The following is a 26,421-nucleotide window of genomic DNA, read 5'->3' as shown; positions in this document are numbered from 1 at the left end:
CTAACCCAGAAGGTACATCACAGGTAGATTATCAGACCACAGGACCCAATTAGAAGTAGTCCAAAGCAAAATCCCTTAAACTCGTTGCATGTGACTTGCTAGTGCAGACAGTCTTATTGTCACCAGTGGCCCTTGCATCAGCCTACAGATTTAAGTGAAGCAACTCAAATTTGTCATAGAATTGTGATGTTTCAAGATGCTCAAAGGATTATAGAATAATTAAGGTTGGGAGGGACCACACATCCAAATGCACATACTAGCCTTTGAAATGCAGTAAATAATTTAACAGAAGTACTACTGCAAAAATTGCAGAACATAAGATTGTAAAAAGAGCTTTATATCGCAACAAATTAACTTGAGAATTCAAGAACTATATTCAACTCTACTTTAAGTGTTTCAGCATATATAATATTTCCTTGAAAAAAGCACACATCCTTAGAGATGCAAAAGAAATCCTGTTCAGTGAGAAAAATATGTACACAGTAAATATACATTGTTGAAGGCACAAGACTAAAAGCATTTTGAATTCTCAACAGGGTCATCAAAACTGCTAAGCAGAAGTCACTGTAAAGGCCAGGAATTGTGAAGGATAATAACTACAGCTTATCTTTCAGGAAAAAATAACCTGTCTTTCACTGTGTTTCCCTGCTTCCAGTGGCTACACAACTTCCATTTTCCTTTGTCCTCGTAACACTTATCTTCCCAGCATATACATTTACATATCTTGTTGTGTATACAATCATAAGGATTGCTCTGTTTCAATCCCAAAGTACGGCTAGAACTAATTAGAGAGACAGACCACACAGAACAAAGCTCACTTTCCATACATCAGACTTCTTCAGACTAAGATACACACTTAGAAAAATGGCTTTGAAGTGTCGTCTCTACATTAATTAATAGTCATCCAAGTGTTCTGTCAAAATTGTGGAATCAATGAGTTGCACAGGCTGTAAGTCAGACCAGAATTTAACTTAACAAGCAGTATCTTAACAAGCTAGTAAATAGAGGTTCTGAATAATTACCTGTTCCAAGTCTTGAAGGCGTTGCTGGCTCTCTTAAATAGATAACCTTCCATAACAATACCATTGGCTGCATCCACATTGTATTCTAGTTTAGTATCATCACTGGAATAATCCTAGTACAAAGAAACAAGACAAGAAAAAGACATTGCAGTTTCAAATGAAACTTCAAATACAGGCAGCATTAATGTAAAAAAAAATTAGGAATAACATTTTGCTTGTAACACTTACTAGTCATGCCATGACTGACTCTCAGCCCTTGACACTCCTAAAAAGTATTTTTAGGAGATGAAAATGCTGAAGATTTTTACTCTATTGTGCACACACGGGGAACTTCTTGCTCAGGTATTGGTGACCTCCATGGCCAAGTAGACGGCAAATATTACTGATGCTTCAACTGCTCGAATGGTCTCATGTATATTCCAAAGACAGGCAAGAGGAATGTATAGGAAAAGGGGCAACGAGGGTTCGGACTTAAAACTGAAAAGCAACTGCAGCCTGTTGCAAACAACTGTACAGAGCCAGCCGTGCTTTAGCATTTTCTTCAGCTCTGTCATCTTGACAAGTGAGTCAGATCAGAACTCAAGACAAGTAACCAAATAAAGATGATATTATCAGTTATCCCTAAATTAAAGTTGTCAGGGTGCTGGCAGTGATGACAAGAACTTAGTAATTTTTTTCTTTACATCTCTGACAAGAACAGGAAGCTTGAAGTAGGACAAGATAATATACACTTTAATCAATCTAATAACAAATAATAACATGTAATAATAGTTAATAACAGCTTTACAAATTTTAGAAAGGTTAACTGCTTCACATTGCCAGCACAGACTCTTCCCAGGGAGCTACAGAGCTCAGGTACACGGTGAGTGGGAGGCTAACAGCTGCTAAGCATGCACGAAACAGCACACATGGAACAACATTTAGCATAAGCTATGTCCAAAGATCAAAATGCTACTATTTAATATCACTGTTAGTAAAATATATCATTAAATAGACTACCAACATATGGCTTCTTCTCCTTAACTAAAGCAGAAGAGACATCACTGAAAATTAAGTTCCAGAACAAAAAAACCAAAAAAACAAAAACCAAAAAAACCCAAACAAACAAAAAGCCCACAAAAAAACCAACAGGTTAAATACTGAAGACACAGGACATTTCATACTGTAACTCTCCCGTCTCTTCAGCAGGTACTTTTTGTAAATTGCAAACATCAGCTTTGTGTGAAAAGTATGTCTGTAAATCTGTTTTGTACTTTGGTCCTTAGGAATTTGTCTACACATAGGGGAAAGAGGCTACACCCAAAAAAAAAAATCAGCTTCAAAACCAGTACCATTAGCCCTATGTAATATGCCAGCCTGCACACAATGTTTCTGCTACACACAATGTTTATTTTTATATATGCAAATGGTTTGGTCCAAAGCACATGTAATTAAACAAGACAGTGACATGGTTACAAATACCAAAGGGGCCCTTTACACTCCCAGGCCAGCACTGCACCAAATTCCATGAAACTACTCACAGTGTTTTCAGCCATTACCAAGCTAAAAAGACAAACTAAACTTGAAATATTAAATTTAGATTTTTGTTAATTCACTGGCAGATGACCAATGCAAAAGTAAGAGTTAAAAAAAAAAAAAATGGAACTATCATACCACTACCATATACTGACCTAAATAAACATATAGGTTGCAAATAAAAGCTTCTCAAAAAAATCAAAAGTCTGCACATTTATTATTCAGAATTTAATAACTTTGATTTTCTGCCTGTTTTCTAGACCAGACCATACTGAACATTAAAAGACTTGTAAGTACAGTCAAATATCACAATACAATTTTAACTTAGTATTTCACAACTTATGACATACACAAATATCCTCAAAGTGTTAAAAGTCCTTTGTTTTTTTCTTATCCCTCAAAAAAAATGAAAACCCCTATAAGAACAGACTTAAGACATGCTGATGTCACATTCCCTCCCTTCGCAAAAACCTGATAAATTACTCTAACTTACCAGCTCCCAAACATAATGAAACCTGCTAAAGATTTGCATCTTCCTGCCTCCGGGATGCCTGAAAACTCCTTGTCTATGAAAGACAACATACATTCCCTCAGTCTTTTCTGTCCAAACTACTATGTAATCACATTTTCCTCCAGGTTTGGAGAACTGCAACTGCCTTTTCCAATGAATCCAGCTTTACGCTTTGAAGGCACGCAAGCATGACAAGGAAACTCCCTTGGATCATTTATCATTTTACACTCTCAGTCCAAATTGTCTAAAACACTGAGCCTTCCTCACGACGTGCATTTAGTGTCATTTTTCATGGCTTCCCCGACTGACTTCCACCTTTATAGAGCAGATAAAGACACAAGAGCAAGCAGAAAAATGTTTGATATTTTCTCAAGTATCCATAGCAAACTACTAACAGTGGGAGAGGGCAGGGAAAGTAAAGCTTTATTCATATTAATTCATTGATAAAGTTATGGTCAGAAAAAAGGTAACAAACAAACAAAAAACCACAACACATTTAACTTCAATTAAAAAAGATAAAAGTAGAAAAAAGGAACTAGGTAAGTTTTGACTGATCTTCTGTTCTCTAATTAAAGAATGGGAGAAAAGCAGTCATATTATAGTTTATTTTTATCTTGGCTCATGGAAAAGTTTAGTGAATCATGAAAAATAATCAGGGAGTGGATAAAAGCACAGTCATCTCTTTCCAGTGTCCTGCATAAGAGAATCACGTGTTAATAAGCCCAGTCACTTTGTGACTCAGGATTCTGTATTCTTCAAGCAAACATGCAGCTGATAAAGACTGAATTTTAAATACCATTTATTTACTAACGAGGTGTCAGTTAGGACTGAAATAGGTTTCACCTAATCAGACCTAAGAAAATTAAGCCAGTATTATGACAGTTACACTGAAGTGCTGCATCGCACATTTCATTCAGATTTGAAGGAAGGAACATCTATGGCTTCTATTCTGATACTCATTTTTCAGGGTTGGCCAGCTACTGGAAGGGCAACATGCAGAAGTGGGTTACATAAGCAAAGCGTACAGCATGCTTCCATCCCTTTTTTCCCCTTTTTCTTTAAATGTCCACGACTGACAGCAAACCAGCTGGCAATGGACAAACAACTTTCATTTGCACAATTAATGCTGACCTGGTGGGTCACAGAACACTTACTGTTCTTGACAGTGTTTCAGTGAATGCATTTTTGTATGAATTTATCAATTTATCACACATACGTGATTCATTTCATAGCTTAAATGTTTTCTGTTTCTCTACAATATACTTTTCTTGTTACCAAAACATAAACCCCTATGCTTTCCAGCAGCAGAGTTTCCAATGTACTTTTAACACGCAGACTGCTAGCAGGTCATGAAAGCTATTCAAGCCATTTTATCAGCAAATCTTAGGGAGTGTGAGTATCAGTATTTTAACATTGAATACGTATTCAGTAGGTTTTTTTATTTTAGCGAAGCAGAATTTTTAAAGTTTTTTAAAAGGCAGTAAATGAGAGAGCAAAGAAAACACTGATCTGAAAAGTAAACTAAACAGAAGACACTGATTCTGTAACCCCTCTGTTTAGAAAGTTGCTTCCATTCCCATCCCATTGGCCAAAGAGATGTTTGTCATGCTTAAACTGAAAATCCCTTGAGGAAGGGCTTAAAGCAAAAACAGGCACAAGTATTAAAAGGTACACTCCAAGACAAAGTGAAAGAATGCAACAATCATTGAGCATATGAGTCACTTGGGATACCGGCACATCTTTGTTTTTTGAGGCAGGAATTAGTCTGCATTACTTCTCAATAGCAGCTCTGGTTTATACCTGCTCTATGACTGTGCTAACATCTGGTTTCCTGTCACCTTCTTTACTGAAGATGTTAAAAATTTTCAAATCATTCTCACTCCAGCTGTTTCCCGAGCAGTTCTTTGGATGCAGATTTTTGTTATGAAAGAGGGATTTGAATAAAATGAAAACTATTCAAAATTAAATGCAAACATTTTTAGCATATCATTTCCCTTGTTTAAGAACAAAGTATTAGCTTTGTCACAAAACCAAAAAAACCATAATGCTGTTTAAAGGTCCAACCTATTTTTAAATTATTTCTTAATTCAACACGTTACTACAGCAATGGGCTGCAAACTGCGCAGAACACAAGAGTTTCAAGTCTTAAATAATGCTGATACTGTGACACCAGTCTTTTGATAGGAATCTTTCCCTATAAAGATATATTGCAAAAAGTTCCCAGAATGTTTATGACATCTCTAGAATAATTCACAGTATGCATTGCTCCAGATTAATAAAGAAAAAAATAATTTCTTACACTAAAAAAAAATTGTTTCCTGCATATTTGCTGAGTAAATACAACACAGAAGTTAAAACAAACAAAAAAACCTAGACATGAGTTCTCTTAAAGACAGAAATCAAACTATAGTGGCGACCAAGCCCTTCCATGACTTTTGTCTTAGCCTCTCAAACAACAGCTGAATTAAATAGGATGATGATTATAAAGAAAAGTGATATGAGTTATTTAATTAGTGTAATTATTCTGCATGCATATGCACATATATGCAAACACAGGTAGTGGGTGGGTAGGTGTGTGCACATGTGCACTTACCTATACATTTCAGAAAAGGAACTGTTCTTTATCCACACAATGAAGAAAAGGCATCATTCTGAAGCATTAGATTAAAACTTCAGTATATTAAATGCATAAATACTTTATGGAATATTCAACACAACAAGCAGAAGTTTCAGTAGTTATAAAACATGGAAGGATTTGGCACTGGGAGATTTGGGAACATACGCCTAAGGGGCAGCCGTGGAAAGCAACATGACAAGTCATGAGAAGAGAACAAGGTTGCCATCCTGGTCAGGTTGACTAGATGACAAATAATGATATAAAGAACAAGATTCAAGGTCAAGGCAGTTCAAGATCCTGAAATCCTGATGAGCTGGAAATAAACTTGGTGGGAAGGCTGGGAAAAGCAAGTAGGAGGAGACAAAAAAACCAAACAGACAAGATGATTTGAGTAAGAAACCAAGAATATGATTTGACAAGCTACAAGAGGAATTTCCAATAAAGCATGCCCACCAAAGCCTAGATGCATTAAACTAGGCATTATCATCACAAAAATGCATCAATTATTTCACTGATAAGGACAGGAGACAACATATATAACTTGAAACACAGAACTTTAGAGGACAACATACAACACAATCTGACTGCCTTGATTATATCTTAGAGACAGTGTAAAATTATCATTTCATTTCAGTAAGGAAAACTACATAAATAGCATCATTATGATTGCCAAGAAACCAAGAATATTTATATTACACACAGATATACCTTATCAAGTTTCATGAAATGTAAAGGTTTCAATAACCATTGATACTATTAGAAATAGTTACCTGTAAAGCAGCCTCAAGTAGCATTTGAAGAAAAAGCAAAGACTGTAAACACTATTGGAAACAGCAATGACCATAATTCACAGTAACAAGTTATGATTTCTATGGCAAATTAAAGGATAATCGCCCATAACTTACATCTTTCACCAAGCACAGCTGTTCTCTAACAACTACTGCCCACTCCTGAAACCAGGCCTATTGAGCCCAAACTTTGAACATCAACGTTAATTTTCAAGTTCTATTCCTTTCCCATTTCCCCTCTTCCTTTCCCTTCCTTGCCTGTAGTTATCTCCTGTCTGCCTCCAAACACAGCACATCAGCACTGCCCTAAATCCCAGCATCACATCTTCTCAATTTCACAGTTGCAGCAATCCTAATGCTTTCCACCAACTCCTGCAGCAATGACAGGATGAGGTGACAAAAACATTTTTATCAACCAAAAATGTTACCTCTTGACATTAGTATTAATATTAACTCCTACTAAGGCTACCTAAATTATAACCTTAACATGTTTTCATTCCTGAATTTATTTACTCAGATTTCTTTTACATTATGCTTTTTTTTTTCCAATTTATGCCACCTGAACAGATACAGAATGTATCTGAACGACAGTGAAGTGTTGCATTACCTTTAAACTGGTATCTAATCCCTTTCAGAAGTACCTACAGTAGTAGCTCACTACCAGAGAGTTCAGTGGAAATATTTTTAACTTCTAGCATTATACCTGCAACACCAATACTGATCTAGAGCTTCTGAAACATCCAAACAGAAGTCATTCCCCCCACAACATGAATTATCTACATTTTTCTCAACAAGCAAAAGTAAGAATTATTACACACACAAATCTTCCCAAAGCAGCAATTTAATATTATCACTTTCATATCCGTGTACAGTTGGTTCTACGGTTCTATGTATACTTCGGTCAAAACTAATTATAGTATTCTGTTCTGCAATACAAAATGAATATCTGCAATCCAATCCTATGCTTAATGATGTGCAAGTCTATTTCTCCGTACTGAAGATACCATCCCTCACAGTTCTGATGCAGAGATGCACTGCTGGGGAGAGATGCTAGAGATACAAAAATGTGTGTGCATTCTCTCAAGTACCTTTTGTTGGATAGTGGAGTGCTTTTGCTCCATGTCTCTCTTCTCCTTTGCAGCATCTACAGCCAACTGATCCAGCTGTAAAGAGAAACAAAAATTTGGATCTTTAGATATCAAGAGAAATTTGGCTCAGTAGATTTCATAATGCTGACAAAAAAGAACACATTATGTCTAGACATTGCATGACTTCTGTTTTATGTGCATAGCATAATTACTTCACTGGTCACAAAGTGTTTACCTTTAATAACCACCGGCACCCTGTTTAAAGCACTGCACTACCATCCTGAGTTAACCTCTATGAAAGGTGTACATTTCTTGTAAGCCTTAGAAGCAATGTCTCAAAGAACAGCATGGTGCCAAGCATATGCGACTCTATACCGCATTGGTGCTCAGGCTCCCAAAAGAATGACTCATCCTTTAGCTGCTCTCGCTGGCTGGCCGGCCTTTGCAGCAGCACTGGCATTCGCAGCAAAAACTAGAAGGAGCGAATGTGAGTGATTTTATTTCCCCTCCACAAAGCAGGGGAACTGCCTCAACCAGGCTTTTGTATCAATAGCCTCGATCGGGACACCAGCAGTATTTGGGCAAGACTCCTTGAAACCATTCAAACTATTTCTAGTTTAAGAAATAACATGATTTTGCAAATGAGAAACTGTCACAGAGGATTTAAGTTAATACCTTTACAAAGTCTGTGATAACGAAATAGACAGTACCAAAAACTTGCCACAAGCATGTCTATAGCATTACCATATAAATCTTCTCCTTTTAAAACAAGAAGGAAAAAAAAAAAACCCAGGAAATTTTAGATATCTCCTAAGAGTAAGGTGGGGTGGTTTTGGTCTTGGGGTTTTTTTTTTGGTTGGTTGGTTTTTTAACCAGACTTTGATGTTTAAATAAGAAATATAGTGAAGTGGAACAGTAGGTGCTGTCTGAAAGACCAGTTAGCTTGGTACTTGTGTGACACGCTATGGAATCTGATGAACTCCTTGTTTATCTAGCCTGTAACAGAAGACTGCCGTTATCCCCAGTCACAGCGTCTTCCTGAATAACGACACAGATTCAACACTGAACACAGCGGTACAGCCTGCAGCTTTACATCTGTGGGACAGACCTCATTCTGCTCCAGGTCTAGAACAAGGAGACCAGGAACAGTGTGCAACACCAGTTTTCCAGCTGAAGTCTGCCACGTGGCAGAGGGCACATATGACCAACAGAACCTCTAATTCACACTCTAATTTGATCACCTCCATCCACTCTCATAACCACAAGTGAGAGCCCCTGCCAACTCTGGTCACTTTCCCCAGTGTTAGATTTCCCCTACTTGAAAAGATACAAATGAGAGAAAAAACAGACAAGAATTGTCTCTTACACTCTTGTGCTAGACAGTCTCCAACAATTAAAAAGCTATCAGATAGCTGCAACATCTGGATCCAGTTCCATAGTCTGTTACTTTTCTTAACTCTTCTCTCCCTGGCTTCCTCTCTGGCTCAAATGGCTATATCAGCACATTCACACCTTACAGGTATTTGTCAACACGAACACATTAAAGACTGAAGTGTCCAGACATCATACTTCTGTATTTCTGATTTATAAACAACAGAAGAGCCTCCAAAACAGAGATCGGGCTGCCATTGTGCTCAAAGACTGTTCTGCATCACATCCCTGGGAAACTCATTCTTTTGTGATGAAGACAAGAACTGCACCAAGGGCTGTTCAAGACTTCATAGGAATCAAGTTTCTTGCTAAAATCTCAAATACAGGAATCTGTACATGGCCCCCAAGAAATTCTTCCTCCTGCCCTCCTTCATGAAACAGAAGGTAGCCATGTTCAGAATAGGGCAATTGCCTCTAATTTATCTCAAATACAAGTGTTTGAGGATACATTTACACAGCACAAGTGCCAAAACTAAGTTCTCAACAGTAGCTTGTTTCATCATTTACTTGTTTTTACAGTCAAGACAGAAATGCATCATTCCAGTTTCCAAACTGAGACCAGAATTTCTTCTTTTCAGTCAGGTGAGCAGCACGCGAACTATCTTAAAAAAAAGACCAACAACATACAGCTACCAAGAGCTGTGGCCAATCATGCAACTGAACTATCAAAAACACAGTCATTATACCATCACCAGGTAGGCTTCAAAAAATTATCTTTTTCAAAATACTGCATTTACTGGTAAATATATATTTATAAACATATAGAGCTGAAAGTGGTATTGTGCAGAGAACTAAGACTAAAATGTTCAGCTTTTTCAATAGTAATCTCAGAATGAAAATTCAACAGGTTTGCTTTTTGAACTAATATCACCTTCCACACGAAAGTGCCAAATACCGTAATCTCCATGCAAAAGCTTGCACTACACTCGTGAGTCATTAAAGATTCCTTTACAAGGATCTGATTCACAAGTAATCCTACCCTGACCTAAAGTATTCAGGAATCAAAATTCCTCAGTACTATGTCGTCACGTCAACCAGTTATTTTGAAAATGAAAAACAAAAGAATTAAAAATTCTAACTATACTGTTTAAGATCACTTCAATTTTAATACTTCAGGTGCTGTTAAACCCTGTAGTTAAGACCATACACAAAATTTACCTGGGAATGAAATCTCACTTAACAGAAATAATATGACAGTATTTTCAGAAAAAAATCTAGCAAATCCCTGTTTTGTTATGTCACAGCATACCTTCCCTTTGAGCTGTTAAATGCAGAAGCTTCAACCAATACAAACTGCAAAGCCATTAACTGTTAAACTTTCCGAAGCTATTTACAAGTGTGCTTCTGTCATGAAAAACATCCATAGCTGAAAAGCCAAGGTCTGTTGCAAAAGGGAAATTTAGCAAGATGAACAACTTTATGGTCTTCAGTCTATCTTTGCTCCAATTGTAATATATTTTAAACATTCTCAGTTTGAGATTTTCTAAATTTAACTTCTTCAGTTGCTATGATACCAGCATCAAAATGAATGTCACATAATGCTTCTTACCAGATCAAGCAAAAGGATGACCAAGTCATTTAAAAATAACCTTGTGTTCCTTGCTCAAATAATTTCAATGAACTGGAAACATCAAAGCCTAGCTGGTAGCATAAATCACTACCAACTCCGCAGTTTTTGTCTCCTCTTCCCATCCCCTCCTCTGCAGAGGTACAGGACACACACTCTATACTATCAAAACACTACAGTTAAACAATTACAACCCAAACCAGAAGTATGTGAAAGAATAAAAGGCACAACTACAGACAGGGTCATGTGCACCTGAACCTTTCGAGTGCTGCTGCTACACCAGACACTGAGGGCTGCAGCTGTACAGCCACCTCCCTTCTGGATGGCAGTGCCAGCTCAAGCAGCCTGCCTCTCCATCTCCTGTCAGCTCCACCACTTGCTCACCATGCACACACAAGCACACACCTTCCTGATGTGCGTTTGTACAAGTAATTGAGACCCACAATAACCTGACTGGGGACTAATCTAGCAGAAAAATAACTGTTTAGACATTTGATTGTTGAAGTTATTGTCCACGGCTCCCAATCTGCTTCACTGCACAGGCACAGAAGCAGGTTGAGGGGCACAAGATGACAACAGCGCTGTGGAAGGAACAACCAGCTCAGAACAGCGTAATTTCTTAGACATTCAGCGACACATCTACTTGAGATGAATGCAAAGAAATATTTGCTGTTATTTATTTACTTTTGCATCTGGATAAACACTTAGAATTTGAGTTGGCTTTGTTTTGTGGATCCATTGAGAAGTGACAATAGAGGGGTCTGCATCAGTGCAGTTGTTGCAATTCCTCAGATTGAGGCCAAAAAAAAAGTGTTATACAAGTATTTCCAGGCTCATCCAATTCGCACAAAAAACAAGTGAAGACACTACTGAGTCTTCTTCCTGCATCACAGACAGATCTTCAGTTGAATATTGTGTGTTTTTCATCTATTTTGCACAACCATTTTCAATGTCTCCTGTGTACAGCTGGCTGTGGTTCACCTAACCTTTTCATGAATCCCTCACTGAAAACCCAGAAGTTGCAGTTGTGTGTTCTTAAACTTAAACAACAAAACTGCGCAAGAAGGATTCAGTGTATGAACTCAGTTTCGCACTACTTATTAAAATCAGACTTCTGTTTTACAGTCCAAGTTGCTACTATCAATTGTATTTTTGGCCCAGTGCATAATTTACACGGTAAATAACGTATACAAGTAGAAGGGAAAAAAACTAACTTACTTTCTATTGTTAAATACATTTATAACATGAGTCATACACAAAAATTTTTAAAACAATTCAGTGTCCCAAATACCATAGAGTATCTCAAACAGCACTACACAGCTATGTTTACATACATAAATCCTAAAGTTAGTATTCATTTCAGTAAATAGATAACTTTCAGTTTCTATTTTCGTTCAAACCACTTACAGTGTATTTTTACGCTTTGCCTTTATCACACTACAGTTCCCTTTTTGTCAAATAAATCCATGATGCACCTGATATGTATGCACATATCCAGGTTTCATCCATTCCAGTACATAGTTATGAATTTTTAAAGTAACTTGTTACCTGTGCACCAAGGTCTTTCATGTAGGGCTCAAGTTCACTAAAAAGATCATAGCCTTGATGGAAAAAAGCCAGATGGGCATACATAAATGATAACATCTAGAAGGCAAAAAAAAAGTTTATTTTTTTAAAAGGATAAATATTTATCAGCTATCACATAAATATATAACTTAACTAACCCAGACGAACAAACTTGAAATAGAATTCCACAGTTAATTTCAGTTCTCTTGTGCCCTGGCAATTTTACATCAATACCTCATAGAGCTTCCAATGTTGTAAATAATCATGCAAGGTAAGGGCAGCAAAGAACCAATACAAAAATCTAAGAAATTAGTTGATAGGATTAACCTTAAAAAAAAAATCTACTTAAGGGCACAAAATTACTTCTAATTCATGTCACCTGCAACTTTTGTTATCTTCTGTTTAACTAGGACATGGAAATTTCAGAGGGGCTACGGAATATTTTTACTAGTGATCCAAAACTATAACCTTTATAAACATAGCTGGCAAGACTGTTCAGTCTTAAAGAAAACACGTTAGGAAGATGCAGAGCAGAATGGCAAGCACTTATGCTGTGATCCAGCTGAAGTTTTTGCTATTTAAAGGAATTAAGGAAATCATGGGAAGGCAACTTTAGACCTTTGAAATAAAGGTACCATTTAATTTGGCAGTCTCTATCTCCGTAAACTTTTTATAGAGATAATATGAAGCACAAAAGAGTACAATCAGAAGAAAATCAGCATGCAGATACAGCTGTATATTAATTTAGCAGACACCACACTAAAGCATATTGCACATGTGCTATTACAATGTTATGTACTAAAAAAATACCATTTTAGTAGAAAGAGTTGAATCCACCTTTGAATAGGTTATAAGTAGTAGTTATTGTTTATATATGAATATAGCAGATGTAAACAGCAGACTACCTGACAGATAAAGTTCAATTTTAACCATGAAACACAGACCAAAGAGTCCACAGCAGTGAAAACCTTAAAGTGTCCAAATCTGAACCAAAAGGACTGCCAAAAATAGTTAAGCATCTATGCCCACTTATAGTAAAGGGCAATCTGACCGTCACCAAAGTGGCAAATGTACTAGGAATATTTCTATGTGTAAAAGGACTAAATTTTTGATCTATGGCTTTGCAGTCACATTTTTAGTTTCTGATGTATTTAAGTATTTTCAATACAGAAAATAAAGTATATCTTACCGATTTTAAGATTTCTGCTCTTCGTTTAGACTGAAGAACATTGATCTAGAAAAAAAAGCAGCTTATTTTATGCTACTTGCAAATTTTCCCCACAGAAGCAAACTTCAAATTACTTCCCAATAATCATATCAAAGCTTAAAACATTCAAGAACATAACTCAGTATCAGACTTCACAAAGTATTTTTAAAAGATGCATGCTAGTTTTGTCATTGTATTAAAGTGATGCAATCAGAAAAATCTCGCGAAGCTAAGAGTTTCATAGCAATAGTCACAACTTCCTTATATTTTCCTTTCTAATTAACACATCACGTGCTAGCTAGAAGTAATACACCTTTCAAGCAAGGAAAATTGGTACTCATTCTCAAGAGACTTAATTATATATGTTTCAAATACTCTTTGAGGGTATTTGAACCTGAGTTATGAGCTAACCCAGCTCACCAACTTCTTAAAGAAGCTGCACTCAGCACCACTGCTGTCTCCTGCCAGGGGAGAGGAAGGACAGTGGCATGTTTATTTTTCCCATCGAGTTGACATTGTCTAAAATGTCACAAAACTGGGATGTAGCCCCAGCCTCTGAAACAAGCAAGATCATAATAGCTTTAATAAGTAACTTTTCATATATACTTGCACTTTCAAGCTGGCTGGAGTCACAGACCAACAAAGTTGCCCTAGAACTTGAAGAATTTCACATTATATAGAAAAAAATAACTGATTTTTCACATTTACCTAGTTCCTCTATCCTCTTTATCCCCTAATCTTTAAGGTTGTCTTCCAGAACTACAGATTTTACTTTAAAAGCCTCACTTAACAGAGACATGCATGATTTTGTTATTCAACACATCTCTGCCAATTTAAAATTCCAGCAAAAGAAATAAACTTACTGAAGCTATAATCAAAACCAGATTGTACTTCCATACAGGATTCTGGAAAACCTACTGCAGCAAAAATAATTAAGATTTGTTTGTATAGAACAAACCCTCAACTTGCAAGGCAAAAAAAAAAAAAAAAAAAAAAAGGCAAAAAAAGTCAAGCAAAAGTTTTAAAATACAGTTTAACAGTTTAAAGCCAATATAGCTACAAAGAGACCATAACTGTGAAGACACTCTTCCAGAAGAAAAGAGTCACCCAAGTAGAAAGAATTCCTAAAGCTGAATTCATTTTTAGCCTGCATTAATTAAGAGACACTGAAACTTTCCCCCGTTACTTTAAACGCATCTTTATCACAGGAACTGCTTATCCTTTGAACACACAGATTCCAGGAGGCAAACGATCTGCAGTTCAATCCACAAACAAGGGACTGGCCTTTAGGAGTGACTGCCAGCTTCATCCCCCACTACTGTTTGATGTTAGCACAAATAATCAAGTGGTACATAATTTACATGACTTTTTAAACATCAAAATGAACATTTTCCTCAGTGTTCAAAAGGCAGGAGTTCAGTGTTGACCACTGACCACCATATCTGTGCATGTGCCTGTGCTGATCAGATCAATTCCACTTAACTTTACAGTTACTAGATGCAATCTAAAGAACAGTCAACTACGTTTTAAATAACTGACTAGACCGTCACAAATCAAGATGACAACATCTAATATACAGACTGCATCAAGTAAATTAATTTTGCTCAGATTTCATTTAAAAATTACTTGCAAAGTTATTCCTTTTTCACTGAATCTCCACAGCTTCCGAGAAGCTCACAACCAGAACTTCTAAAGGACACATCTCTAGCTATACGTAACAGATGGTTTTGAAAAACAACTTACTGTTGCACTTACCTGAAGAACATAATCAAGAGCTATGTGTCGAAAACATTTCCGCGTTGCAGTCAAAATATTGGTTGCTTCCTCTACTTCGTGTTGCTTATTTCTTTGAACTTGGGCATTTTTTACTAGAGCATTCTCTTTTTCTTCACTAACTTTTTCAAACTGTTTCTTCGCATCTTTAAATTTCCTAATATCTCTATAAAGAAAAAGGAAAGACAGATAACCAATTAATTCCAAAGCATGAAAGAAGTGTTTAAAGACATACCAGACTAACCATGCTCATGACTGTTATAGGTAGGTTGTTTTCATATTCTTCAATAAATGCTTGGATCAAAGGGAAATCATATGAAGTATGATAGAAGCTTCTCTTTCTCTTCTGAGGAAAGGACAAAATTGAAATCTAAATAAATGCATCACATGCTTACTAGGGAAAAGCTTTGGTAAACGCTTTTTTCCCTAAGCATAGACAATGACAACACATAATTAAGATCAGTAATTCATACTATTTCAACATTTTTGCAGCTGAATCTAAAGCCTCACTTGATTTGGGGTGACTTTTGACAAGCTTTGATAGGCACTTCTCAATTTATGGCTGGTGATTTTCAGGAAGGATGCTTCACCAACCCACTCAAATGTTTTTAAAATCTATTTTAGCTATAATTTTTCCATCACAAGTGCAAATTAACTTACTCTTTAACAAAAGTCTGAAGCTGTGCTTTAATCGATCTTTGGGTCTGGTCAAACAGGATCTGAAAGAAAAGCATTATTATGTAGGTCAATAACTTAGAGATATTCATAACTTTTCATTTTAGACATACACATGGTTGTTATGCAGAATTAGATTAGTAGTATTAAAATCAGCATGTCTCTACTATCAAAAGATAAACTCCTTCAAAGTAGTTTTGAAATAAATAAAAAATAAATACTGCAAATAACACAAACCCAACACTTTTTCCTACTCTTCTATTAAAGACTGTTTATAAGGAGAAACAAGATCTCTTGGCATCTTATTCTCTCATCCTGACAAAGATCATAGAACACATTTATTATGATTATTAAACAGTCAAGAATATTACTGTACAGACAGCCTTGAAGAAACAACTTCGAATGTTAAGTAATTTTTTTTTTTATTATTCTTAGAGACTTTCACAATTCAACCAACAACTAAAAGACAAATGAAACCATAAGAAGAACACATCCTTAACTTCTGGGAAAAAACCACAGACTGAAATTAATGCTGAAAATGTAACACACTAGTAATTAGTACTATCTCCTTTACATAATACATTTACAAAAAAACACCCACTGTTGAACTGCTAAAAAGAATGGTTGCTTCTTGTTTTAAGATTAACCATTCTAAGCCACGCTTCTCAATTTTTTTTTACCATTTGGTGAGGCGAGACAGGGGGCAAAATATAATCTATTAATTCAAACTGTAAAGCTTGAGAAATTTGTTACATTTCCAAGACCAAAGCATACGTGAATGTCAGACAACTTCTATTTTCTCTTATGACCTCAGAAATTCTAACTGAGGAATGAAAAAACACATTCCTTCAGCTTCACATCTGCCCTCTGAGTTTTAGGACAGAAGGGAACAGGTCAATGGCTATGGGACAAATCCTTTCACCACTTATTGTGCATACCACAAATTATGGCTTCATTTCCTACTCCTCCCTACCTGCCATTCTGTATGATGGAAATATACACGGTATAATCACAAAAAATGAAGAGGTGAAAGAATATAAGTAGTAGTTGGCTTAGTTGAACAGAATCTCTTCCAAAAAGGTAAAGACCTTTAAGTGTTAAATAACTGCATTGAAAGAGCAAGACAAGAACTCAAAGTTTCAAGTCAAACAACGCTTTCTTTAAACGTTCTCAGTCTTAGTATCCCTGTTCACAAAATTCGGAAACGAAAAGCTACGCAACACCAAGTACTAACAGCAAAACCCTTACCAGCTTGTTTATCTTCTAGAATACTGAAAGAAGGAAAGGATGATTGAGTTTAAGTCACCCATTAACAATGGTACTACATCCTCCATTCAGTCTCCATTTTTGGACGTTTTCAAGACCAAATGGGATGAAATCTTAAGCAACCTGCTCCAACCTCACTGATTTAGGCAGGCAGTTGAACCAAACATCTCCTGAGGCCCCTTCCAACCTGAACTGTCCTATACCTAACAGTAACAGACAGAAGATCCTGTTTGTATTCCCACTTTGGGAAATCAGAAAAAAAAAAAAAAAAAAAAAAAAGACAACTAGAACAGATAAAGAACTTCTTGACAAGCTGGAAGTCATGCTGGGACTACTCCCACTACTGACATTTAAGCTTGCCAGTGCCTGAGGAGTGCACCAATCAAGATCAATACAGAAAGACTGTAACCAGATGGGAACTCAGCCGATTAGTGGACTCCCAGAAATACGAGTCTTGCAATCCTGCTTACAGTAATGAAGAGGAAAAAAGTGCTAGGCAAAAAAAAAAAAAAAACATGCACATTTTTTCCCTAAAAGGATAGAAAGAAGTGTCCAGACCATGATCTGACTAGATCTACAGCCTTTCCAACACCTTACCTTTCATACACTCCAAACCAAGTCTAAAAAAGCTGCTATTTGCCATAAGCTGCTGAAGCTACTCCCCCACTGCTGAATCACTGAAGATGCTGCGTTAGTCTGGTTCCCAGTCTTATTTGTGGCAAAGCCTTATATGGGAAAACTGACAGTCATCCAGATCTCAGTGGGACATCTTCTACCCCTTCCCTCCTTCCTCTGGACAACGCATGCCTCTCCTCTCTCTTCCTCTAGCTTCTTCTCACTCATGATGTCTCTCCTGTCAACCTGGTCAACAACAGAGCTGACACTTTAAGCTGAAGTCCTGCTAAACTAAGTAAACTCACAAAAAGCAAAGCAGGACCACAGTATGTCTGTCGAAGTCCGTAATATCCCTCACTTCTTATGTTTGTGCCTTCTAGTAAAAGCCACTGTTCTACTCACTATGCTTCAGCACAACAAGGAAGTGGAGGGGGGGGGGAGCAGGACAGAATTCAGAATGGTCCTACTTAGATCTGCAAAGAAACCTTTTTTTTTTTTAACATGGCTTATTATTTGCTTTCTGCCTTCAAAATGCCCCAAAGGGAGAGTTGTACAATGTGAAATTTTTCCAAAGCACTGCAAGCCACAATCATGTAGAACAATAAGAGCAGCAGGAATAGAGGACCTGGGTTAGACGTGTCAAAAAGAGCACACTGTATAGTAAAGACACGGGTAAGAGGGTAACCAACGGCAAGTGTGACGAGGAGTGTAATACAGGGACAGTCAGCCAGATTCATCTGCTCAATCTAATCTGTAGAAATCACGGACAGGAAAGTAACACTTTCTCCCGCTACTGTTGCTCTGAACCTTTGCACTACCTTCTCTCTACCATCAAAGTATCACTGTTCACTTATTCCCCTCTTTACCATTTTCATTATATTAGGTGTAGATATGCACACCCCATATAATGGAAACAAAATCCAGTTGAACAGTATTAACCTGCTTCCCTTTGTTTCCCTTCCATTCCATGCATTTTCAAAAAAAAAAAAGCTAAATAAGACAGTTTTATGAAGCTAAGTTAATGCTAACAAACTTAATTTCAGCTGAAGCTGTTTGAACTGCATTCTCTGTACCTCATTACACTTTAAACTCCTAGTTTAACCTCTGCGTATTCTCAGCACTTTGGAGACACTTGAGTTACTTTCCAGTGATTTGCTGGAAAATGAAAGAAAAGCAGTAGGGGCCAAGGGAAGAGGATGAAAACAGAAGAATAAACACATCCCCTTGTCTTTCAGGATCCAAGACTAAACTCTTAAGAGGAGGAAAAAAGAGAATCAGTTTTCAATTAAGGCAAAATGGAGCTTTTTGATGAAATCTGACATGCTAAAAATCACTACTGATCTTAAATCCTAGCATTTTCTCCTTTCTCTACACTTGTCTAAATCTCATACTTCCAAAAGCAAAACCACACACAAATCAGATGGTCTTCATTCTGTACATTATAAAGGATGGAGAAAAAAGTAGAAATTATAGAAAAGGTAATCATTATTTCAGGCTAGCAAAGAAAGATGCTCATAGTTTGTCACTGCTGTCCATCAGTTGGATTAAAAAAGATGAAACTATCTAGTATTTACTCTGTCTTACAGCACTAGGTTTTCGCAAAGTTTACAAATTCCAAACAAAAAATAAAGCGAGATTAAAATCCGCAGAAAAGAGAATATTTATAAATACTTCATAAGCAAAACAGAAATAAAATATTTACAAGTCTAAAATGAGATGTATTCAATACCACTTAAACCATAACTTTGCAAATATTATCAACAAAAAAGCTTTAGCATTATTCTGTTATCAAATAGAACTGGAGGTAAGCCACCAGTGTCACATTTCAGCTAGGAATACTTACATTGTGATAATTGATCATTTCCTGTAAGGTGTCAGAGAACTTTGTCAAGCTGGTCTGCAAAGAGAAAAACAAAGTGGTTTAAGTCGAGCACTACGAAATAGACACAATACAAAAGCAACATTTCAGGTTTACAGATTTTTTCAGTAAAGAACTTGGGAATTGATTTTCTGTAGCATGATTATTAAACTAAAAACATTATGCTAGAAGGAAAACATAGGAGTAATACCAAATAAATCTATTAAAGCTACAAGCAACAAATATGTTACTGCTACCTACCTATACATAAAAAAACCAAACTGAAGTGAAGCAGGAAAAATTCAAATTAAGCTGACTAAATTGTGGAAAGTTCACATAATTTAACACATTACTTTACATTATTTAAACATGACACTATAATAAATATTGTTTAATGCTCTAACTCCAAAAACCGGGTCAACATGCTGTAATCATCACTACAGATGTGTTTAGTATAGAAACTACAGCTTCACAGCTGTTCCGCTTAATATCAACATCAATCTGTAGAATCAATGTCTCAAACAGTTAGAAAAGAACAATCCCTAATATATTTGGATAAGTACTTACTGCTTACACAACTGTAACAAAAACCTACTTGGAATCAAATAATACAGGTTTTACTAGTTTGCCATTGCACTACATTTCTAGCAAGTAAGTTTCCAAACAACAACAGTTTCAGTTGCCCACAGACTGCACTGAAGTTCACAGGCATTAACAATTTCAACCAGTGTGTGAGAATGCACACATGCAGTTGACCTTCTATTACATAAAACACATGAAATATAGATGATACACAGAGATATTCACATAATTATAACTGCATATTACAGAATTTCATACCTCATTTCAAAGTAACATTGACAGGAACTGTTGTGTCCCGAATTAGCCTAAGGTGACATCAGCCTGATGTTACAACACCAAAGCAGGCTCTGTACATTTAAAAATTTGAATTTCTATATATTAGGAAGTGCAAGTTCCAGGACCCAAGAGATCAACTCAGGGAATTTAGTTGCAGAGAACTGGCTCTTAGGATCTCATTACTAGAATCCCTTTATTCAGCAAAGTAAACAGGGTAGCTGTTCACAGCTTCAACCTGACTTTCTCCACTCCTCTCAAGCTGACTGTTCTTAACCTCACACATTTTCTGGAATTTGGAAAACTCTTGCCATTGCAATTTAAAGCTGAAACTAAACAGCATAGACACTTGCAGTGCACCACAGTCAAAAAACCCTCACTCTTAAGACATTCCAAAGAAAAAGGAACAGAAAGGCAAACAACAGTAAAAACTTAAACTATTTCTCTTTTCAACTACTTCTCTTAAAGTGCCTACCTCCACCAATGCATCTTTACAGGAATATTGTGCAAGGTCTCGAATTCCATTCATGAACTGCTTGTTCGCTGTACAGAATGCTTTCCCAGTATCAATCATTGCAATACAAAGCTTCACCAGCTAAAAAGAGGAAAAAAATGACAAAGTGGAAGTTTTTGTTTTGTTTTTTACATCACTATATACACATGAAACACTGAGCTTAGTTAAGTTTAAGAAACAAAAGATTTTAAAAGTTAAATTTTAAATTTGCAGAGTCCCACATTCTTTTAAGAGCTCTTTATTGTATAGTGATGGCTATAAAAATACTGCTCTAGGTCAACTGATACGCCACTGAGAAAGTTAATACTCTTTAGAATTGTTTTATCTTTTGTTTTTTTGTTAATAGAGATTTTGTACAAACTTCAGGAGAGAGGGCTGTACGAGGGCAAAAAGCGAAGCAACTAAAACGTGACTGGCTAGAACTCAAGCAAGTTATAAGTGTTTTGTGGTTTTTGAGCCAAAAAGCCCCCCAAAACTCCACACCAGTTGTTTCCTCTTGAGGCACTCAGAATACAGGCACAGGAAAGCAAAAGGCTATCTGTGCAAAGCATGACTGAAAAGAGATCTCAGAAGGCAACATCAATCATGTTTCCAGACTACTCTCTCTCTGATGGGTTTCCATCCCTCCCACTCACTGCTTCGGTCAGCACCTTAGCTATCATGCTACCTCAGAATCTGATATGAAGGCCATCAGTATCTCGTGAGAGATGTTCTCCCAGTTTTTGAACCATTTATGCACTGGGTCATCAACAAAAGAAAGAACTATATGCCTTCTTGAGAGAAGGTATATTATAACTGAGTTTCCACCCTAAATCAAACCGAATAAAAATCAGAAGATTGAACCTTCATCTCTGAAGGATTTTTCAAGGATGTTAGACAAATTTTCATGAAGAACAACACAGAAGTACTTGATCCTATGTTGGGGCAAGTAAACTACCTAAGTGACTTTCCTGCCTTATTTACCCAGTAGTGTTTATGTTTGCTCAGATCCTCTTATGTAAAGAAGAAATCTGAGCATCGTCTCCCACATTCTGCCTAATGGCCTTGAACAATGGACAGAAAAATCACTACTGACATGATCCTTTTTCCTTCACTTTTGCTTATGCCCAAAATACCAACAAAGAAATAACAAAAGCCTCTAAATACTACTGGTTAGGAAACCAATAAATGAAGAAGCACTGAAAAGATGCTATATCTAACCTCATATACACGCACAGAGCACGACAAAAAGCAGGATGAATTTTATGGTAGTTAAGTCCTCAAAACGAAAGCAAAGGATACATATAACTGTCCTGCTGTGACTGTGCCTCTGACTAGCAAAGACAGAACGCAATGACTTTAAATCTCTAAAACAGAGTATCCAGACATCTTCACAGTATGCAGCTGTCATAAAACATAAGCTCTAAACGCAGGGAAGGCCAGCCCCTGGCTTTTAACTCACAAGAAAGCTGAATTTGCACGTGGCTCCCACTGTGGGACTGAGTCACATGAGCGTGAGGGGCCACAGGGGCAGGAGGGGATTGCACAACCCAGACCCCCAGCTGGGGCTCACACTGGCGGCTGCTGCTGCTGTTACTCAAGCCTGGGTCTCCAGGGCCCAGCTGGGCCCTCGACCCAGATCCAGCCCCGCTGCAGCAGCAGACTCTCGGTCAGCCACTGCTGCTTCTCAGCTGTGAGCTTAAAACAAAACCTAAACACATCTTTTTATATTTTTCAGAACAGACACTGTTGAATTTAAAAGCTTACCTTGTCAAGTTTCAGTTCCAGTTCTGTCACATCTCCTTCTACTTCTTCTAAAGCTGCCCTGCATGGTTAAAAAATGTTTCCCTGTAAAACTTTACACAAAAATACTCTGGGACTAGGGGAAAGGGGCAGGGACATGATAATTTAACCCATTTATTGCCAAAGTTTCACTTAAATTGCAACTATAAAACAGTATAGATTTTTAGAAAACTGCAAGAACTGCAGAAAGTTTGAGCAGGAAGAGGAAAAAACTACATCATCAGACAAATACCGACAAAACACATAGCTCAGTAATAAAGACTTGGAACAAAATTTTATTAATCGTAATGTCACATTGAAATCGGTTTCCTCTATTGTTGCACAGCAAATAGTCTATATGCTTGAAAATAATAAGACAGGCAAGAAACTAAAAGCCTGAAAAAAATTTCACAAGTAATTCTTTTGGTGATGCTCCCAGCTCAAACCAGCAAACCTACAGCTATTTAATGAACCACCTTGCAACGAGACTACGAAAAATACAGCATTTGCCATGAATCAACTGGCTTAGCAGCAAAGTTCAGATGCCACACTTGTTTATATCCTTTGCCTCTAGTCTAGACTGGTTGCATCTTTCAGGCCAGTCAAATTCTACATGCCAATAAAAGTTGCTTGCGTAAAGCATTTCTAAAGCATAACGTTTTAGGCTAGAGAGCTGATGTTTCCTTTGATGCCTCCTTCCTTGCTTACTGCTACCTGAAAATAAAGAAGACTAAGAAAGGATGACACTTTGTTCAGAGAGTTCATGAACACTGCTGTTTTCGTCAGGGCAGTGCCTTAAGAGCTTGAGTGTACCGATTTCTGGCAATGAATGCTACACTACAAAAATCTGTTCAACAAGGCTGGGATTTCACGTTACACAGAGGGTGGTGGGAACAGCTGCATTCCCATCCCTTGCTCCCATCACAGGACACCTCATTCGTTCGGTCATTCCAGCATAACTGTTCATGGAGCCAAACTGTTCACCAGTTATAGGCTGCCTTGGGGAAAAAAAAAAAAGTAATAGGAAGTTTCCTGTAACACTTTCCGGAAAATTGGATCAGGTACATTTCACTCCTACAAAAAACTCTTCCTGGAAAAAGTGAGACAGGCAGGGAAATACAATTTGGAGCAGGAATTTCTTGAGCCAGCTTTATCAGTGAGGAAAGAGTACACAGAGCCACAGCTTTACGGTCTCTTGCTAATTCTGTTCTAGTTCACGTGAGTTCAAGCCAAGAACAAAAAAAAAAATAATAAAATAAAATAAAAAAAAAGACTGGATCAGGTCCCAAACTTGGGAAAAGCAGTTTTTGCAATAATAGTTCTGAAAAACACTGCCATTTCCCTGCAGTTCTCAAACACTGAGCATGACATCCCCAGGCTTTCTGCAGATTTCACTAACACATAGTTGCATTCCAGTTTTTGTATCTAAAGGCATTCCCACAGTAACATCCTAAGTTTTATATCTAAGCACATTCCTGTGCAATTACATTCTGGCTTCTGCCTCTTCTTCAACTTCAAATCATTAAGGATTTCAGGCAACATCAATTTCTCTTTTGCTTTATTTATTTTTCTTCCATAAACGATTAACTTTCAATTAAGTCTCTAGAGTTAAGTTTTGTTTCAGAGCACATTATGGAGAAAAACAAAGGAAGGAAAAGTATCTCAATATTTAGATTGCAATTTTGTATTCGTTTGTTTATAATCACAGTGCAACTGATCTTTATTTGTTTGTTTGGCATTAACATAAAAGCATGATTAACTAGCTTGTTTAAAGAACTGCAGCAAGATCTGATAAGAAAGGTTTTTTTGGTGTCTAACTAGCAAAGAGTTCTAGCTCCAGACTTTTAAGCTCATTAAATCCTAAGTTTCAAGATGAAGAACAGCGATGAAGGCAGTGAGAGTTGGCAGAATCAAGACAATATATCTGCTCAGTAATTAAAGCTGTATTCCAGGGGGAAAATTTTAAGAGAGAATAAGCACAACTGAAAGAAAAGTAACATCAAAAGACTGAAAAGATGAGGAGCAGGTCAAGAAGTAAGTATAATGCAAAGCAGAAAGAGACACCACGGGAGAAGGGAGACATACGGCCCCTCCACTACTTGATGCATTGCAGATCATCGAGCGACCGCAGCCCCCTGCAGCATCAGGCTGGTGCTCTGGGCTACTTCCCACCCCCGCCACATGATGGGGGAAAAGCACATCTGGGCCCTACAGCTGGATATGGCTCAAACAGCTGTTTGGTTCCAGACAATCCTCATTTCAACTCTGTTTCTTTGTGTAGAACTGGCTACTTTCACTGCTTCCATCATATAAAAACTAGAAGAGTTATTTTGATGCAAACATGTTCACAGTATTAGACTAACACTGGATTACAAGCATAAGAACAAGGTAGAGGATGTCTTCAGACTATCAGAATACAGACATATCTAATAATACATTAACATGAAAGCACCCATTTATTCACAAAAATTATTTTCCTACTGAGTCAGCAAACACACTAAGAACAGCTGATCTAAGCTGTGCTATGTTAATGCTATTCTTGTTTTTCTTAATTTAATACTTTTTGAAGTCACATTACAAAGGTGCATTTACCTCTAAAACATCTGTGTCAGGAATTATTTAAAGTTCACAGAAAATTGTCATAATTATGAGTAAATCTCATGTCCACAGCCAAGACCAAATCTCCAGCTACAAACACAGGAAGTGGTCATGAAACAGCAGGGGACCAAGTGCCAGGCCTGATGTGTACCAAAACTGTGGCCCCTCAGTGAACTGGGAGCTGGGAGCAGGGTTTGCGTCAGAGTAATCTTAGCCAGAAGGCTCTGGCATTAGGAATAAAGATCAGATCTGCCTCAGTATATGAATCAAAGTCAAAGATCTGTGGCTGTGGCTCCCCGAGATGTTCAAACACTGCATGGCAACGCACAAAACCAAAACAGCTGCTTAAGGGTGGAGGACAACTTTTATAAATGGGCAGTCTCCTGCACCCTTCATGCTCCATAACAAGGACTCTTCGGAATGTGCTTCTCTCCTCTGCTGTTCCTCCTCTCCTCCACCACCCCCGCCAAGCACAGCTCAGTTTGCTGGACACAGCTTCCTGCACAGCCACAGCTGCAATGCAGGAGGAATGCAGGAGATGATGGAAGAAAACTCAAGATCTGCCTTAGCAGCTTTTTAAATGAAGATAATGTCACCAGTTACCTAGCCCAGCATACAACGAAGGAAAGTTGAACTCTAATGTCCATCACAGCACTCCCCTTAACTGACCAGTGAAATATTTGCTTCCAGGTTAAGGTACTACAGGATTCCAAGAAACCCAGGAACCACAGATGACAGCTAAACTCTCCTCTAGAAACAGAACTGGTCACTCCTGGGCCATGAGCTGCAGACATGGGCTAAGGAAATAACTTAGGCTGGACTAAACCACTACACACTGCTGACCACAACGCCAAGCACACTGTGGCCACGGACAAGTGTCTGCCCGGCCTGTTACTCTCACAGTGTAAAAGGTGGCAATGGTCAATGCTTTTAAAGCCAGCTATTCTTCAAATGGTATCTAACCACTATCGAAGCCACATCCACTCACACATCACGTTCTAGTTTGCATTTTTAGACTTTAGTAGTCATTATAAATTAGATGCTGACAAACAACAAATTACAGAACTCAAAGGTGCTGTGGATAATTAATAATTAATTATTAATTCTAGAATTAACATGCCCCAATATAAAAACATTCAAAAGAATAAAACCTCATTAATATTTTACCATAGTTTGAGGGGTGTTTTTTTTTTA

General features: G+C 37.3%; 1 protein-coding gene across 3 annotated transcripts in view; it reads right to left on the bottom strand.

Moving 5' to 3' along the window:
- The window catches only part of ACAP2 (ArfGAP with coiled-coil, ankyrin repeat and PH domains 2), a 66,637-nt gene that overhangs the window by 25,816 nt on the left and 14,400 nt on the right, over window positions 1–26,421 (bottom strand). For all 3 annotated transcript variants that reach the window (XM_086754465.1, XM_086754466.1, XM_086754467.1), the window contains exons 2-10: window positions 22,615–22,672; window positions 20,830–20,949; window positions 19,485–19,538; window positions 15,746–15,804; window positions 15,068–15,251; window positions 13,295–13,339; window positions 12,088–12,183; window positions 7,542–7,616; window positions 1,023–1,135 (exon numbers count right to left, since the gene is read on the bottom strand). In XM_086754465.1, the coding sequence (XP_086610591.1) occupies window positions 1,023–1,135; window positions 7,542–7,616; window positions 12,088–12,183; window positions 13,295–13,339; window positions 15,068–15,251; window positions 15,746–15,804; window positions 19,485–19,538; window positions 20,830–20,949; window positions 22,615–22,672 (804 nt within the window). The remainder of the gene's footprint in view (window positions 1–1,022; window positions 1,136–7,541; window positions 7,617–12,087; window positions 12,184–13,294; window positions 13,340–15,067; window positions 15,252–15,745; window positions 15,805–19,484; window positions 19,539–20,829; window positions 20,950–22,614; window positions 22,673–26,421) is intronic.

Source organism: Chlamydotis macqueenii, chromosome 9 (genome assembly GCF_036417535.1).
Source record: "Chlamydotis macqueenii isolate bChlMac1 chromosome 9, bChlMac1.mat, whole genome shotgun sequence".
In the NCBI taxonomy this organism is placed as follows: domain Eukaryota; kingdom Metazoa; phylum Chordata; class Aves; order Otidiformes; family Otididae; genus Chlamydotis; species Chlamydotis macqueenii.
This window is presented reverse-complemented; position numbering and strand designations above follow the sequence as displayed.